Below are 18,156 nucleotides of genomic sequence, written 5' to 3'. Positions count from 1 at the left end.
AAATAAAAATACTGATTTTTTATTAATCAATAATCCAACACTAGGTTTTTGAAATGCATATAAAATAATTAAAACAATTACAGGTATTTGTTTATATATGTATAGACACTTATTGTTAGAAATTAATAAATAATCTTTTTAAAACTGTTTTTTTAAAGGGACACAATAAAACCAATTTTTTTAAATCTACAAACAAAAGCTGCGTTTTTGGAATGCTGGATTTTTGAAATGAAAAGTTTTAAACAGTTAAAAAGAATGACAGATATCTGTATATAGATATACATACGGAAAAATCATAGGATCGTCTTTTTAAAGACTTATTTTTCAAAGGAAACAAATAAAAAAATGTTTTTAATTAATAATCAAAATGCTGCAATAATTGTACGTACTTTTTGAAGTACGAATGAAATCGTTAAAAAGAATTGCAAATATTTATACTTCTTTGTATTCAATATGCATAATAAATAGTTAGAAAAATAACAAATCTGTATTATAGTAAAAATAATATAGTAAGAATGTTTAGATAGAATTTTGAAAGACATACTTTTACAAGGGAAACATATTAAATCGTTAGAAAAATTACATGTACTTTTATGTTTTATTGCAAGAATAAATAAAACATTGCGTGCAGCTGGAAAGTCGATAGAATTATTTATAGTCGTGTGAAAACGGAGTCTGAGATACTTATAAATAAATACTAACAGCCGCTGCACCCCTAAGTTATTTATCACGTACCATCGCGTGTAACAAATGCACACTTGTTTTACGTTTAACAAGTTTTAATATCATTTTCAAGTAATTAGACATCTATTTTTTTTCTGATTACGCTAACGAAGTAACATTCGTTTATGTATACATTAAAGTTAAGAATATGTACCAAGTGGACTGAACATTTTTAAGCTTATAGTTTTATAATCTGAAAGAAAAATTAACCAAAAGTATTGAGAAAGTAACAAGAATTTTTTAAATAATCTACAAACTTTTGATCCACCCTGTAAATTTATTTTTATTCTTTTTATGAATATCTTTTATGTACTTTTAATCATGAAGAAAGGTAGCGTCGTCGGTTTATGCCAATTGACAACTTTTTTCCACGTGTAAACGACGTTCCGACGTGTAAAATTTTAATACAAAATGAGTTTCAGAAACTCATGGCATTTCTAGTAGATATTATGCATAAGAGAATGCAAATGTGTAAGGAATGAAAAAAAAAAATCCCACTCCTTACGTGCATCGAATAACGTCCGGCATTTGCCTCGCATAACATCAAATAGATGCGATATTAAGCTTGCTTGTCTATACGACTATTATACTGCAATTTTATGATACTCGAAATTGCAAAGGGGACTTTAGTTTGACGCATGCGTTCTGTAAGGTGAGTCGAATTACTCTTACATTTGATTTATCCCATAGAAAATATATTACTTTTGATATGCACATGCTATATATCTATACACAAGTATATATATTCACATATCTACCATGTTGTACTTGGCAACAAATACAGGCAAACGGTATCCACATATACATGTCCGCGAGCATGTGAACGTTTGCGAATTCGAATGAGAAAAATTTTAAATTACCTTGAAACAAGTGAATGAAATGATGTTCGGTTCTCTCTTATTTTTTATACTCGAATAAACTATGAAAAAAAAGAAAAGAAAAGAAAAGAAAAGGAGATAAAAAATTAATTATATCGTAATGCATTGTAGATTGCTCTTACAAAATTCAAATCTTGCATATATATACGTATAAATGGAATTTACGTGGAAATAAAATAGTGTGCTTAAGCATTTTCTTTTCAAGATCGGCGTACGAGCAAATTGAAAAATGGTACAGTTAGGAGAAAAATACAAAATATATATGTAATTCTGGAATATGGGATTCTCTAAGAACGTTAGACGATTCCAACAAATGGAAAATCGCTAAACTAATTTTCTTTTTCTTCTTCTTCTTCTTCTTCTCCTTCTTCTTCTTCTTCTTCTTCTTCTTCTTCTTTCTTCAAAATAGGCATTGCCTGTTTCTCATCGCGACTCGCCAGGCGAGTCATCGGAATTCTTTAAGCCTGTTCTAGGTTTTTACGTCAGGCAGGAGGCTAACCTAACCATCTATAAACTAATTTGAAATATAATAATTATATCATATTTATATATATATGATATTTATATATTATATATTATATATATAATATATATTTATATATTATATATACATATATAAATGTGCTTATACGTGTGTCATTTTATAAACTTAATGATATTCGTATTCTATTTAGCTCGTCGTAAATAACAAAGATATTACGTAATAAAATTTTATTGGTTTGTTCTACAAAGAGACAGAGTGAAATATAGAAAGACGCACATGTATATATACACACCCACACGCACATATAAGTATGTACATAAACGAATACTCTTTCAGTACCGATAGTTTTGCGCGTGCGCGCATCATCGATCCACGATCTTGATGACTTTATGGTTAGGCGTCGTTCGCTTTACGAGGGGTGTTTTCCCCTACAATTTATCCACTGTCCGCTACATTTCTCTTGATTGTGTCTAGGAAGGTTAACGGCCAAAGGGATACTAGTTGAAAAGAAAGAAAAAATGTAAGCGGTAATGGAAGCACTTATGCAATAGAGAAAATAAGTGACGCGTCGTTTATGTTAACACATTGTTCGAGTAAATCAACGTTTTCCATTTTTTTTTAAATGTTACAAACAGGAAATACACAATAATTTTTATATCTTTTTCACGTAAAGCCCCGTTTTCGTATGAAAGAAAATAATCGTTAAATTTTAATGGATTCGTAACTACGCATCTTGTGATTATAACAGTTGTATAGATCTTTAATTCGATTTTGAGCAGCTAATTTTATGTTAACACGTTGTTTACGTGAATTATTGTTTTCCTTTTTTTAAATTTAAAAGACGGAAAACACAAGAATTTTTTTTAGCATCTTGAATCATTTAAATCCTGTTATCGAGTGAAAAAAAATAATCGTTAAATTTGTGTATACGTATTTGTGAGAATGCGTGTTGTAATATAATAGTTTTGTAGAACCTCAATTCGGTTTCGAATAATCATTCAAAAATATCGCACGTTCAGCAATCAAAAGTAAGGACGAAATACGATATACGCATTTGTAAATTCTATTTCTAATTAGTACCTCTTTCAATAAATGGACAAATCTTTTCATGAACGTCATATTATAAAACAGTACGAATCTAATCACAGACTCAATTTATTCTTACTATTTTATAATCAAATATTTACATTACTAATCGAATAAATGTATAAACGTATTTGATCAATTTCCTAAGAAGATTCGATAAATGAAGAAAAATATGTTCCAGCATAGTAATTAAATTAATATATTACACACATTTAAAATAATATTTATTTTATTAAGATTTGAGACGATTTTTTGTTCGAGAAAAAAAATAAAATAAAATAAAATAAAAAATATGTGATCAACGCGATAAATAAATTCATTCGATTGAGTGAATATCCTTTCCCGCTAATAATTCAAATTATTTTTCCACGTTAGCTCGGGCCTACTCACGTGCATTCACCCTTACAATTTGAGTTAGCAACACGAAGCGCGAAAGAGACTGTAATTATTCGATGAAAGTAAATTCTTTGTATTATTTGTTCAAGAAAATTTATTTTGGGATAGGCTTAATCATAAAGAAAGAAAGAAAAATAGAGAAAGAGAACAAAGCATACATACATATGTACACACATATGCATAGAAAGAAAGATGACTAGAAAATGCCCAGGGATGTTTGTTTCATTGGCCAAACGTTTAAACGATAAATTTGAGTAGACGTAGCTTTTCCTGAAGGTAACAAGATTTATATGACAGATTCGTATAGTATTCGCTAAGTGTGAGTTAAAAGTCTCCCTCGTTTTATACGATCTCTAAGACCTATCGACGATCATTTCCTTTAAGGGGTTACATGGGTTTCATCCGGGTAAAAACGGCGTATTTTCAAGATTTTTTTTTTTTCATATAATATATGAAATATTTGATTCAAATTTTTTATTATTTTAAAGATACATATTTAATAAACATTTTCTGAAATTAAAAAAAAAAATATTAAAAACTCCGCCATTGTGACGTCATTCCCGGCGAGCCTTCGGAAAAAAGGTGCATTCGCGTTGACAGCAGAACTCCAAGCAGGATCATGTGAAGTGAAAAAAAAAATACTTGTTTTAGTTAAGGCTTCAAACTAGAAATTGGACGAAGGAAAAAAAGAGAAATGAAAATTGGATGTTTGACAGCGGTTTTTACAAAAAAATGCAGAATTCAGTAAAAATTCCGCGGCATTTAAAAAAAAAAAAAATAGTTGTAATTGAAAAAAAAAAAAATCCTTCGTCCAAGTCCTTGTAAATTGTATCTCGAAGACCTGTTTAAAATTTCATCGAGATCGGTGGAGTAGCCTTCGAGAAATCTTGACAACCGACTTTGAAAACATAGTTTTGAGAAAAACACGTTTAAAGTTTTGAGTGACCATAGAGGTAGCCTTGAGCGCGCAACTTTAAAAGGCTGTATCTCTGAAACTATTACTCGGATCAAGTTGAAATTTTCGGATAATATTCTAGAGATGTTGTAGATTTTAATAAACAAAAAAAAAAATCGATTTTTTGAATTCGTGAAACCCATGTAACCCCTTAAGGATAGGTGTTTCATGTATCCTTTGTTATCAAATTGTTTCTTGTAGTAGACAGAATAAAAATAACAATTTTTATAGAACTCATATAGGGTGAGTTTAACTCACTATTCCAAGTTTGTAGCAGATGTTTTTTTAAATTAATTACTTTTTCTTCGATACTTTTAGGTATACAGTTTCACAGTTTAAACAAAAATCTCGTAACAAGCATCGAAAAAAATTAATTGATTTTTATCATTCATAATTTATATATTTTTTATAATATTATAATTTGCTTTTTATTATATTCACTGTTGTTGCTTATGTATTTTAAGTTGACTAAAATATGGAAATTATACTATTTTATTTTATTTCTTTATTTGCGTTTTGTTTTGTTTTCAATTTATTCGATCTGATTTTATCGCAACCACAAGAGCATCGATGAACATTCGAATATTCTGTAGGATTGAAGAGGAGACGAAAACGTTAATTCGATAACGACCCTTTCTCGAGAGGTGATGTACCACAAAAGAGTTCTCTCGTACGTGCCCAAAATATTTTCCTCGGTTAACTCACATCAAATATATGCCGTGTTTGATTTTGCCGATCGATTTTATCACACGGGAAACCAATCGTTCTAGTAGTTTCAACTTTTATCGCCAGCAACAAAGATAAACGATATCGTTCAATTTATTATTTACACAAAATTTTTATCTATCCCCTTTATCATCTTTTAACACATTTATTTCTTTTCTTTTTTCGTTTTTTTTTCAAATATTAAAAGAACAAAATTTTTTAAAAATATCTCCATCATATTTAATATATTATTTATTATTATTAATCATAAAATCTAGAGTATGAATTTGCGCGAGAGAAATTATTAATTAATTACTATTAATTAAATACTATTGATTAAAAATACAAAAATATTCTGAATACATTATTCTATTATTATAACATCATACTACGAAGTCTGTTCCAACAGGAAAACAAAAACAAAACTACTGCGACTAAAAATATATACAAATATAATATATTATCTATTGCTATTGCTAATATCATACATATGACACAAATAAATTCTTATATCATAATAAGTCAGAAAAGATAAAGTTTAGTAAACACAAAAAAAAAGAAAAAATTAAAAAATATCTCTTAGTAGTTTGGTTGCATTCGAACTCGATGTGTATACGAAGATATCGTTGAAGAAGGAGAAGAAGAAGAGTATTTTAAATCTAATGACGCATCAAGACCACACAAAACGATGCAACGACTCTCGAAACGACTTGGGATCGATAGCTGGCAAATTTTGTTGGCCCTCCCCTCATCATCCGATGGTAACATTATACGATCCATCTGGCATCGGAGAACTACTAACACAAGATCTCTTCACGTTTAAATTACTGTCGTCGTCTTTTGTTTGCCAATTTACAGTACACTACATACATCATTTTGTTATACTGACAATATCCTTGCGTTCAAACTTTACGAACTGTTTTAAAACTTTCACCGATCGATCCCCATTATATCGCATCTAATGTTATGGTAAAATCAATTTATATCAAATATTGTCCTCTCTCTCTCTCTCTCTTTCTCTAATGTTATATCCCTAACTTCCTGTTTACCGCCGACTAAAATTTGAAGAGAAAATCATTGAACGAGATCAGTTGATAGACAATGTGGTATAATCAATGGAAATCATGTCAAATATAATATTACGTATCAGGAATACTTTTCAAATGAATTTATAAACGATAGAAAATGTTGTAAACTTCATGAGAATTACGTTACACAAAATATTCCATAAATATTTGGAAGATTCTCAAATAAACATTTAAACGATAAGAAATGCTGCACACTTTATGAAAATTCTATTAATTCAAATATTTCATAAAAATTGTAAAGCTAGCGTTTAGCTCGTTACGCTACATGCATTATTGGTGCAAATAACGGGTAATAAAAGAGAAGTAAGAATAAAGTTATTAAAGTGTTTTGAAAGAAAAAGTAATTATCTCCACTTAGAGGAAAAACAAACCATATAAAAATTGTAAAGCTTTTTCAATGAATACATAAACAATCGAAAGTATCTTAACATTCCATGAAAATAATGCTAATTAAAATATCCCATTAGCATTGAAAAGCTTTTAGAATTTTATTGGATGAATCTCTAAATGATTGATAAGATAATATACCCCGTGAAAATCATGCTAGATAAAATATCCCATTAAAACTAAAAAGCTTCACAAATTTCACGAAATAAAATGTGTTTAACTGATCGAAAATGTAATGTACACTATAAAAATCACATTACAAAATATTCTATAAAAACCGGAAAGCTTCTAACATAAGCTTCTTAAGTTTCGCTCAATGAAATGTGTCGAAAAGATCAGAAATATACTAAGTATTATGAAAAATCATGGTAAATAAAATATTTTATAAAAAGTGGAAAGCTTTTTAGAATAGTATTGGATGAATATCTAAAATGAAAAAGAATGTAATATATATCCGGGGAAATCATGGTAAATACGTACAATATCCTTTAAACTAAAATGATTCTAAACTTTTAAGCTTCTCAAATTTCTTTCTATGAACATTTAAAGGTTTAAAGCTTTAATAATAACTATTTACCAAATGATATCTACCTTCTTCGGGTTCTAATAATTAATATCTTCTCAGTGCCGCGCCGTTGGCAAGGCAATAATTCGACGAGGAAATTATTTATCGATCAAGTCGATAAATCCAACAATTTAAGATATTATATTATTTATCCCAAGAGTAAGGAGAAAAATTTTTCCTTAAATACAAAACACAATTATCTTCGTTTAATATTTATATTTTTACCAGTTCATAAGATGCTCATCAACAATTCGTAAATGTTAATTAAAGTAAATAAAAAATAAAAATATAATGCATATTGTACAATATAAATAAGATTATTATAATTTATTAAGTTAAATTAAAATTAAAAATATATAAAATAAAATCTAAATTGTACAAAATATTATATATTAAGTAGTATTAATTCGAAAAACAAAATTTCAATTTCTAGTCTTCAAAAATTCAAAACTTAATCGGATTTATTTATTATTTCAAAACTTATACTTTTTAAATGGTAAACTAATGAATAAAAATAACTTTCCTTTTTTGCATAAAAACCATAAGTCATATGATATAAATTTCTATCTAAATTCATTTGAATACACGCGATCCTTGAATTTCTAAAATGAAACAAGGAAAAGGACATATACTAATCAAGTAGGATGAACATACTAATCTTAATAAGCCTAACGAGATATACGTAAATATATATATATGTACATATAAATACACTAATTTACATACATAAATGTATATATCATACGAAACAAAATATAATGTATTTTCACAGTTCTTGCATACAAATATCTGTACCTATATGTATATACTATAAACGCGTAGGTGGAATCGCGTGATTATGTGGAAAACGTGAGAGCTTGGACGATGTGTAAACGACTTTCACGCACGTTCATTGGCTTGGCGAACTTGTACGAAGTCGCTTCTTTCGTTTCGGGGAAGTTGACCGACGTCACCACTATAGACGCTATTTTCGCTTATCGTGTATTCCTATCTCTTCCTCTCTTTTCTTTCCTTCTCTCTCGTATCTCTCTTATTCTCTCTTCTTCTCCCTTATATTTTCTTCATCATTCTCTTTTTTTTCTCTTTTTCACGTTTTTCACTTTAATGCGTTAATCTCGATATTTCTCTTTCTTTCTCTCTCTCTTTTTTTCTTTCTCACTCTTTCGTTTGTAAGTTTTCTCAATCTCCATCAGCTTCTCATTCTCTATCTCTCTCTTTCTCGTTTCTCGTGTTCACGCGTATTTCTGGCACGAGTTTCATATACCACGCACGCTTCTCTCTCGTCGAAAGAAGTCATGCAGAGTTTCAAAACGAAAGTACCAAAGCTAGCATAGCATAGGCAACGAATTGACGAATCTGTTTCAGATTTAAAGAGAACCTTTTTGAACATTTTTGAATTTCGATGATATTATCGCATTTTCCGTTTCTTTGCGAAACTTTTGACTTTTTTTTCTTTCTTATATCCAAAGTCTCGTTCTCTTGATATTAATAAATCATAAAAGTCAATAATTTAACTGACGTTTAAATTATTATGTGATTGTAATGAAAATAATATTATACGAGGAAATAATATGTATCATTTCGATTAAATAAATCAACGATTTATATTTTATACGTAACAATATTGTTTCAAGAATGATACGAAATAAAAAACATATGTGTGTAATTTAAGAGTCGAATAAATCATTGATATATGTTACTTGATAAAAAAATGATAATATGTGAAAAATGATGTGTAATTCAAGCATAAAATATATACGCACTGATTTGTGCGTTCGAAAGAAAAAATGATACCAGGTGAAAAAAAAGATATGTAATTTGAGTATCAAATAAATTATCGATCTATACTACTGTAAGAAAAATGATACACGATATGAAAAAGAATGTGTAATTTAAGCATCAAATATTTACGCATTGTTCTATACATTTGAAAAAAAAATAATAAGATAGGAACAAGGAAAGCGATCTATGAATCGTGAAAATCATTGTTTTATATGATTTTAAGAAAAATGATATACCATGAAGACAAAATCTGCAATTTACGTATCAATTATTCACGCATTAAAAAAATGATACTAAACGAACTAGATAAATAATTTATTTGTCAAGTAAATCATTGCTTTATACCAGTGATTCCCAAAGTGGGCGCCACCGCCCTCTGGTGGGTGCTGCAGCGATTCAGGGGACGATAGAAATAGTAATACATATATACAGGGTGTTCAAAGAAAAGCATTCAATATTTATATGGTAGATAGGGCACACTGTGTTGAATAAAAAAGATCTAGTAACCATAGGTCGAAAAGTCAACCGTTTCCGAGATATAAACATTTTTGTTTATTAGTATCATGATTGACTTACTTGCTTCCATTGCATGCGTTATTTACTTCAGTGTTTATAAATCACGTTCTGAGGTTAGTCGTGGATCAGCAATTGTAGCTGTTAGATAGTTACGAAGTTTCATTAAAATGTCGGCATATTATTCAAACGAAGAAATGGCAGACATACATTTTATGTATGGTCGTGCCAATGGAAGTGCTTTAGCGGCAAAACGTCTTTTCGCGGAAAAATTTCCTAATCGAAGGGTTCTCTCTCATATATTCTTTCAAAAACTTCACCAACGACTTTGTGAATCCGGCTCATTTAAATCTTGCTATCGATGTGGTACATGTATGATGAGCACCACCTAATTTTCTACGCAATGTGAGAGAGCATTTAAATACGGTGTTCGGTCAAAGGTGGATTAAATGTGGTGGACCAGTTGCATAGCCTCCTCGATCCCCCGATTTAAACTCTTTGGACTTCTTTTTATGGGGTTACTTAAAAAGTCAAGTGTATTCCTTGCCAATAAACAACGTAGAAGAATTAAGTAACCGAATTCACCATACTTGTCAAGTAATTCGACAAAAATGGGGAATTTTCGAGAGAGTTCACAACTCTTTAAAAAGAAGATGCCAAGCGTGTGTAGAAATGGATGGTGGATACATAGAAAATCTTCTGTAAATAACAGCAATTCGGTAGGAAGTCAATCATGATAATAGCAAATAAAAACGTTTATATCTCGGAAATGGTTGACCTTTCGACCTATGTTTACTAGAACTTTTTTACTCAACATAGTGTGCCCTATCTACCATATAAATAATGAATGCTTTTTTTCGAACACTCTGTATACTTCCTATTATATATATATAATTGCTATTAAAATTTAAAATAAATTAATTTTCAGACGGCGCTAAATAATATTTTTTTTAGAAAGGGAGCGATAGGACAAAAAAGTTTGGGAACCACTGCTCTATACGATCGTAATAAAAACAAGCTTGTAATAAACAAAAATGTTTAAGAAGATGTTTAAATACATTTTTATAGCATAATTAATAATTATTGATTATCGATCAAAATACATATTGCACTTCTATTTCGCTTAAGGTTATTACATATATCTTTGATTTCGATTTTTGCTGTTATGAAAGAAAAAATAAAATTAATAAAATAAAATCTAAAGAGTTCTTAGAACAAAAACTTCGAAAAGACACGTTTAACCCCGTTCATTTTTCTTTTCCGTTACAATAAATAAATTTTTTCTTTCTTTCCTCGTTATATTTTTCTTACGATTCGATGAACATACACAATTTTTTTGGATGTTTTCGTTTTTTGAATCGATGGATTCTTTCGAAAAAAGAAAAATCAAGCAAAAGATAAAAAGATTAAAATGAACAAAAATAATCAATTTCATTTTTGACTATAGTAATCACTCGTAATTTGAACAGATTCTAAACTAACAATAAGGGAGACGATTAATTCCAACTTTTTTATTCTTTTTATAATTTACTTTGTGTTAATATATAACTGGTTTGGTGACAATTTCTTTACGTGAACAGTATGATAAGGTTTATAGAACGATAGAGAAATATTCAAAATTTTAAGTATAATAAAAAAATTAAAAAAAAAAGGTATAGAATTATAATGAAAGTCTTATTTATAGTGCATAAATTTGTATTAAACCTTATTTATATTATTTTTACATATTGTATTAATTTTTACTTAAAATTTAAAAAGTTCATGAAAATTGTTTGCCGAAAAAATAAATTAAAAATAAATTCCTAAAAAAAAAATCCCACAAAAGCAATAATTTTTTATAACAACAATCAAACTTTTAAGACACCAGAAAAAACAATTATCGGAGTCTGACAGATTCCAGTCTACCGGTTACGTGTTTAAGAAAACATATTACACTTCTCTAATTCTTCATTTAACGATTTAACAATTTATCCAGAATTTCCTATCTTCACAAATTAATATATCATTTTAGATTTGAAATCAACATATATTTTCTTATATTCGTGATTCGAAAGACTGTTCGAAAAATTTTCTTTAGTTAATAAATTAATTGGGGAATAATAGTTTTTTTGGTTGAATTCGTGCGAGTAGTAGAAATAAATAGAAAATGAGAATGAAAACTGTAATGAGATTATAAAACTTTTCAGTTCGTAGGGAGAACAAAAAGTATTATATAATGGTAATAATATTAATAATAATAATAATAATAATAATAATAATAATAATAATAATAATAATAATAATTAATAATAATAATAATAAGAAGAAGAAGAACATCAACAACAACAACAATAACTTACCTTTTCTCGTTAGACTAAAGCTTCGAAGCCTATAACTATCCTCATCTTCACCTTCTCTTGGTGATAATTGCATAGATGCTACGGGAACGTCAAGGAAGTCGTTGCTTTTCTTTTGTTGAGCATGATGCATACTTTGACCTCTTCTACTTCCCCTTCTTCTGCATGCTGGACTAACATCGGCGTTCGTTAATTTGGGTTCGCTACTGCAATGGGGAGATTTAACGCTACCCTCATGGTGATGAAGATGATGCTGATCTGCTGCTAAAAATATTTAATAAATAAACAAATTAAATCAATTAAATCAATTCTTTTAAATGCACGCAAAAATTTAATCGATTGTAAGATATATTTGTTGAACCAGGCTTTACCTTTTTTCTTTTTTTCTTTTATGAAAATAAAATGATTTGCACATAGGAAACTTTATAGAAAAAATATTTCAAAAATTTCAAATATCATAATATTAATGTTATTAAAATATTTATTAATTAAATTTAATGCATTAATTAAACTTTCACAAGTTAGGTTTTTACGTGCAAAACGTAGAAACGCGATGAAAACTTTTGAAATTTTTTGCAGGATCGATTTTTACTTATATTCTGAAAAAAACTGACATATTTTTAACGGATAGTATATCATACCTTTACACACACACACACACATACATACACACACACACACACACACACACACACACACACACACACACACACACACACACACACACACACACATATATATATATATATATATATATATATATATATATATGTACAAGTAAAATTCAATTCAGCAACTGTCATATATCTATCATAGGTACAAACGTGATTTTTGATTACGTCCATGTTTCGATGAAACGTTACACCCTCGCAAATACGTTTATCGAGATATTCGAACTTCGTTTCTCTTCTTTCTTTATTTGAGCTTGATTCAACGATAGTATGGGGTATGGGGTATGGCGTCTGGTAATCCTATCTACGATTTAACTGAGACCATTGATTTATCGTACTGTTTCCGAAACAGAGAAAGTTTAACTGAAAGATCATTCTTGCTTTTTTTATAACATCAATAAGGTGTTAAAACTTTAGTATCCATGCCAGTTCGAACGTTTGGAATATAAAAATGCAATTTTTCATTTAAGAACATTTTTAACGTTTCCAATGTGTTTGCAATGTTTCATCAATGACTTATGTGTGTATGAATCAAGTATGAATCAAAAAACACATATAGGATATTCCCATAAAGTTTGACCTATATTTCGAGAGTGTATCGAAGGGATATCATAGATTTAATTATTTCAATTTAAACTGTATACTATTCTATTCTATTTTAATTATTTTGTTGACGGTTAAATTGAATGATAAAGCGCTAATCGTCTTAGAAATTAGTAAATGTCAACTATATTGTATTTAAACCTATTAATTAAAAAGTACAACAGATTGTTTAACTATATATTTTTTAGACAAGCAACTTATATGATAACCAACTTCAAAACCCTATGACATTGTACATTGTGATTGTGAAATGATCGTTAATTTCTATTAAAAAGTTTTTTATATGGTTATCCCCAACAATAAATTGCAGAAGTATGGGTCAATTCTTTGGGGTACCCTGTATGAACATAAATCTCTAAGGGCTTTAGCAGAAAACGTATCATACATAGTTTTCTCTTTCTCTTCTCCCTAGAGAGTTATTGAAATCGCAACAGTTTCTATTTTCGTGTTAGCATTTTTATAGTGGGTCACTGACAGCACTTACGTTTTCAAAAATTCGCTCGGGTTTAAAAAAAATGGAAGTATACCATGATTAATTCTTTTCTCTTTTTCTATATAAAAAAAATAGATTAATTATCTTCTCATTTCCTTTTTCAATTTTTTTTATATCATTATTGTTTTAGAAAATATCTCACTTTCTTTCACAAGTTCGACGTCGAACGTATTAAAAATGTCTCACACAAAAGAGACACGTACTTAAGAACTTCTCGAACAAAAGATACATACTACAATACTTTTTCTTTCTCTCTTGAAAAAAATTCTGTCATTCTGAGAATAAAAAGAAAGGAAAAAGAAAAACGAACTGGATAGAACATTTTTATAAGTATGAAACATTTGACGTGTATTATTGAAGTCTCGTTAACTCGTTGATTACTAGTAAATTGAGTTTAATCAAAAATCCCTGCTAATATGAATTTTAAATCAAATCAATATCAATTGTATGCATAAGTACGATTAATTATGGTTATAATTGACGTGGGTGGTGAAATAATTCGCTTAAGATTTTAACGTTTCGATATAATATTACTTATATTATAATTAAACGCAAAATTCGTAAAATTTTCTTTACTAGAAGAAGAAGAGGATAAGGATGAAGATAAAGAAGAAGAGGAAGTAGCGGGGGTAAGGGGTGAGGTCTGAAACAGATAGTTTATTTTGAATAACGGCGCAAGAAAACGAATGGCGATAGGAAAATAGATAAATCATAATTCTAATTCTAAGAAAGTGTAGCTTTCGAAAGTAAGAACTTTGCTATGCTTACCTTGTGCCGCCCTGCGTCGAATACTTTTACTTGCTCCGGAAACTCTGGCGCTTTGAGATCTCGTTGCTGGTCTTCGTCTTCGGGTTGGTGTATTACTATCAGGAGTACCGCTACCACTGTCTCTTTCACGATCGCTCTTATCTCTTTCCTTAGCTCCTGAAGGTGGTATGGTACCTAACATTTGTTCCATACTGGAAAAACCAGGTGCACAAATCGAGGCCGATCGAGTTTTGCGACGAAATGTTTCTTCCGCCATTGTTAGTTCTTTTTCTTTTTTCTATCGATAAAATACAACAATACTTTCAATTTTAAATTGTTCGGGGTGGAGATAAGATAGAGGTAAACAAATAATGATTTTTTTATTAATAATATTTAAGAAAGATATTTTTCTTTCGCTCCTTCTATATTATCTATATTATATTATATTCTCTTGTTATTGTTTGATTTTTATCGCATTTTTGGATAGTTAACGCATCTTTTTGAGATGTGTTTGAGTTTCTTTTTTACGCTTTGTTCTTGTTTAATATTCTTTCTCAAAGAAAATATTTTCAATAGAAAAATTTGGTTCCACTTTAAACCGCGTCTTTCTCAATATCCCTCGGATTAGTCAATCCTTTATATCGTACTACCTTTCCAGTGGTGGCACTTTCGCGTGAAAGATCCAAAGATCTAACTCGATTATCTTCCCCTTCTTCTTCTTCTTCTTCTTCTTAATCTTCTTCTTCTTTTTATCCCTAATTGCATTCTTGATATATAATTTTGTTTACGTCGTTATTTTTATGATGGATCATATTTTCTCCTTTCTTTATTTTTATTTCTTTTTATGTCCTTTTTTTTATAGGCTCGATCTTTCTTCCAGTTCGAACTGTTCAAATTAAGCGGATGTTTTCATACGTTGACAGATCCTCTGTTAGCTTTATTTTCCTCTTCCCCTTGATATCGCGATATCTGCAAGGATACAACCGCACCCCCCCCCCGTACAATTTAGCTTTAGATCGTTTCTTGCGAAAAATGATATTACCCTCTCTTTTCTTTGTTCCTGGGTATATAAGAAATAATAAAAATAAATTGAGACGCGTCACTATACTCTTATCTTCTGTTCTCTACCCTTTTCTTCTCTTCTCACTATAAAATAGAAAATTGCTTTCCGATCTTTCAAAATACCTGCGCTTTTCGTTTATTTTAGATATACCCATTAACGAATACACGTTTCCTCGGTGTATTTATTAATTAAATACGTTAAGTAAATAGGTTAATAGGTTGTTCATTCGTTTCCTGTTCTTTGTAAAAAGAAAAATGTACTTCGTTAACAAATAGTATAATTCCTATTGTTTTGAGAATAAATGTTGTCTATCGATTTAAAAAATTCTTCATTATGTTTTGCAAATATTTCTGGATTTTTCTCTTATTTTTTTCCTTTTGTTTTATCTTTTTTATTTTTTGTATTTTTCTTTTTCTTTAATTTTTATTTTAAGATACGCGATCCTACGCTACGTAATGAAGGAAAATTGTTTCAGCAACCTATAAGCCAATATCTTTTTTCTCTGTTAATTATCTTCGATTAACGGAAATTTATCCTAGTATGTACCTACGAAGTACTCGAAAGCATTAATACTATATATTCTCGTTTTTATTGGATACCATGAAAGCTCTTGTAAAGATAATTAGACGTTAAATCTATTATCTTTGAAAGCACTAATAATATCGCATTTAATTTTAATAGGAGATATGCAAAGATTTGTTTTCTTTTATTTCATTTTATTTTACAATTATATATTCATATATAGGTATATATATATATATATATATATATATATATATATATATATATATAGTATAATTATACTACACACATATATTATTTTTATAATTTAAAAACGAGACACACACACACACAGAAAGAAATAATATTTTTATTCTGAAAGCATAATTTAAACCATAAAGTTTGTATTAACCGCAGAAAAATAGCTCGAAAATCACGCAATTGAAAGGAAGAAAGGAAGGAAAGCAAAGCTAGTGATTCTACGACGAGGCACGAATTTGTCTTTATTTAAATAAACTAAAGCACGTTCAAAATTACTAACAGAACAAACATTAAGAAAAGACTTGACTGGTTTGGGTGCGCTAAACCTATAAATCTACGTTCCTTTCTGTATGTTGACTTATTTCAAGTTATTTATATCATTATTTTAAAAATCTAATTTTAAAATATATATAGGCGAGTTTTTATTTCCTATCTAACTTAAATTATTTTTCTCAAATTCGAATAAAATTAACAATAAAATAAAAATTGTTAAAAAGTCTTCTATACGTGTAAACAGATATATCCGAAAGTCGCACGTGAAACTCACATGGCTCGTATAGTTTCGCTTATTTTAACTTGTAAAGTCGGTCTCTATCTCTCTCCCCCCTCTCTCTCTCTTTCTTGCCCATTTTTTTATTATAAGAAGAAATTTAAAGCAAATTTACCATTTAAATTTCGTTCAATGTTCTTCTTATTATTGCCAACTTACTGTCACTCCCTTTCTCTATGTCTACATTTTTCATTGTTCATACGAATACACTTGGTGTCATAGAAATGCAATACCAATATCGAATATAAATTATGTTTTGCTTACTTCCTTTCTAAAGCTTTTTTCCGCTTTCCAAAATCAAAGAATTCTCTTATCGATTATGATTCCCCTTTTCTTATACACGTCACCTTAATCTTAATATTTAAACGGTTATGATCGATCTCCTTTTCTTCTGTCACTTTTGTCACTATCCTGTCACATGTCTCGAGAAAAATCGAATAATTGTCGCTTGAAAAAATATCACCGGAAAAAACAAAAATAAAATTACCACCCCGAACAACGACGCGCGGTATACTGAACCGATTCTAAAGCACAGATCGCTACCCATTACTCCAACGCGATACGCACACTCATTCGGCTATATACGTCACGGTTCGACAAACCTCGTATCTCACCCTGCCTTCCCCGCCATTTTCATCATCAAATTCTAAGAAACTCGAAATAGAATACTTTTCTCAATCTTTCGGCTAATTTATATATATACCATCATTTTTTGAATATTTTTAATAGTGTGTAATTCATGCTTTTATTAACTATTCAAAAATTAATATAGACATAGGAATTTTTCATAATAAAATTAAACATTAGATTTTTTAGATATATCTTCTTCATCGATATTTTGGAATAACATTAATTGATAATTTGCCATACAGCTGATACTTAATAATACTATATAAATCTTTTCACAAACTATACTTTTAAAATTTATTATCTATAGCAATTAATTCAGCACCTTTGTAAAAAATTTAATATTTATTTATAAAAGTAATCATACATCTATTATTCTTTGAAATAGTCTCCATTATTTTCAATGACTTTGGTCTATTCTTCAAGCAGCTGCTGAATTCCTTGACGAAAAAAGATGGTGATTTTGATGTAAGTAATTTAATATCAAGGCATCGAATATACTGTTACTACATCTAATATAATTAAATAAATATTGTCATTTTTTTCTTTAATTTTTAAAAGAATTACTGTATTGAAATAACAATAATAAAATATAATACGTGTATTTAAAATATCTTAAAGGCATTATTTCATTTGTATTATAACAATGTATTGAATTCTAAACCAATGAAATCGATGCTACCGTACAAGCTACCAATAAGATAACGAAGATAGTTTTTATTTGTCCAATTGTTATCTTCTA

General features: G+C 29.0%; 1 protein-coding gene across 4 annotated transcripts in view; it reads right to left on the bottom strand.

Annotated features, from left to right (window-relative positions):
* The window catches only part of Rgk3 (Rad, Gem/Kir family member 3), a 42,000-nt gene extending 24,660 nt beyond the window's left edge, over nt 1–17,340 (bottom strand). Inside the window, exons 1-3 of one of the 4 annotated variants that reach the window (XM_015333197.2) lie at nt 16,903–17,340; nt 14,434–15,381; nt 11,902–12,162 (exon numbers count right to left, since the gene is read on the bottom strand). In XM_015333197.2, coding sequence (XP_015188683.1) covers nt 11,902–12,162; nt 14,434–14,689 — 517 coding nt within the window. In that variant the 5' untranslated portion in view covers nt 14,690–15,381; nt 16,903–17,340. Of the gene's footprint in view, nt 1–11,901; nt 12,163–14,433; nt 15,382–16,902 lie in introns of those variants that run through there. The other 3 variants (XM_089179210.1, XM_089179211.1, XM_015333198.2) reach the window with 3 other exon arrangements.
* Nucleotides 17,341–18,156: the final 816 nt, after the last annotated feature.

The sequence above is a fragment of the Polistes dominula genome, unplaced genomic scaffold, assembly GCF_049000335.1.
Source record: "Polistes dominula isolate Pdom_NZ unplaced genomic scaffold, Pdom_raw_medaka contig_37, whole genome shotgun sequence".
Taxonomy (NCBI): Eukaryota; Metazoa; Arthropoda; class Insecta; order Hymenoptera; family Vespidae; genus Polistes; species Polistes dominula.
Note: the sequence above shows the minus strand (reverse complement) of the source record. Positions and strands in the feature narration are given on the sequence as shown.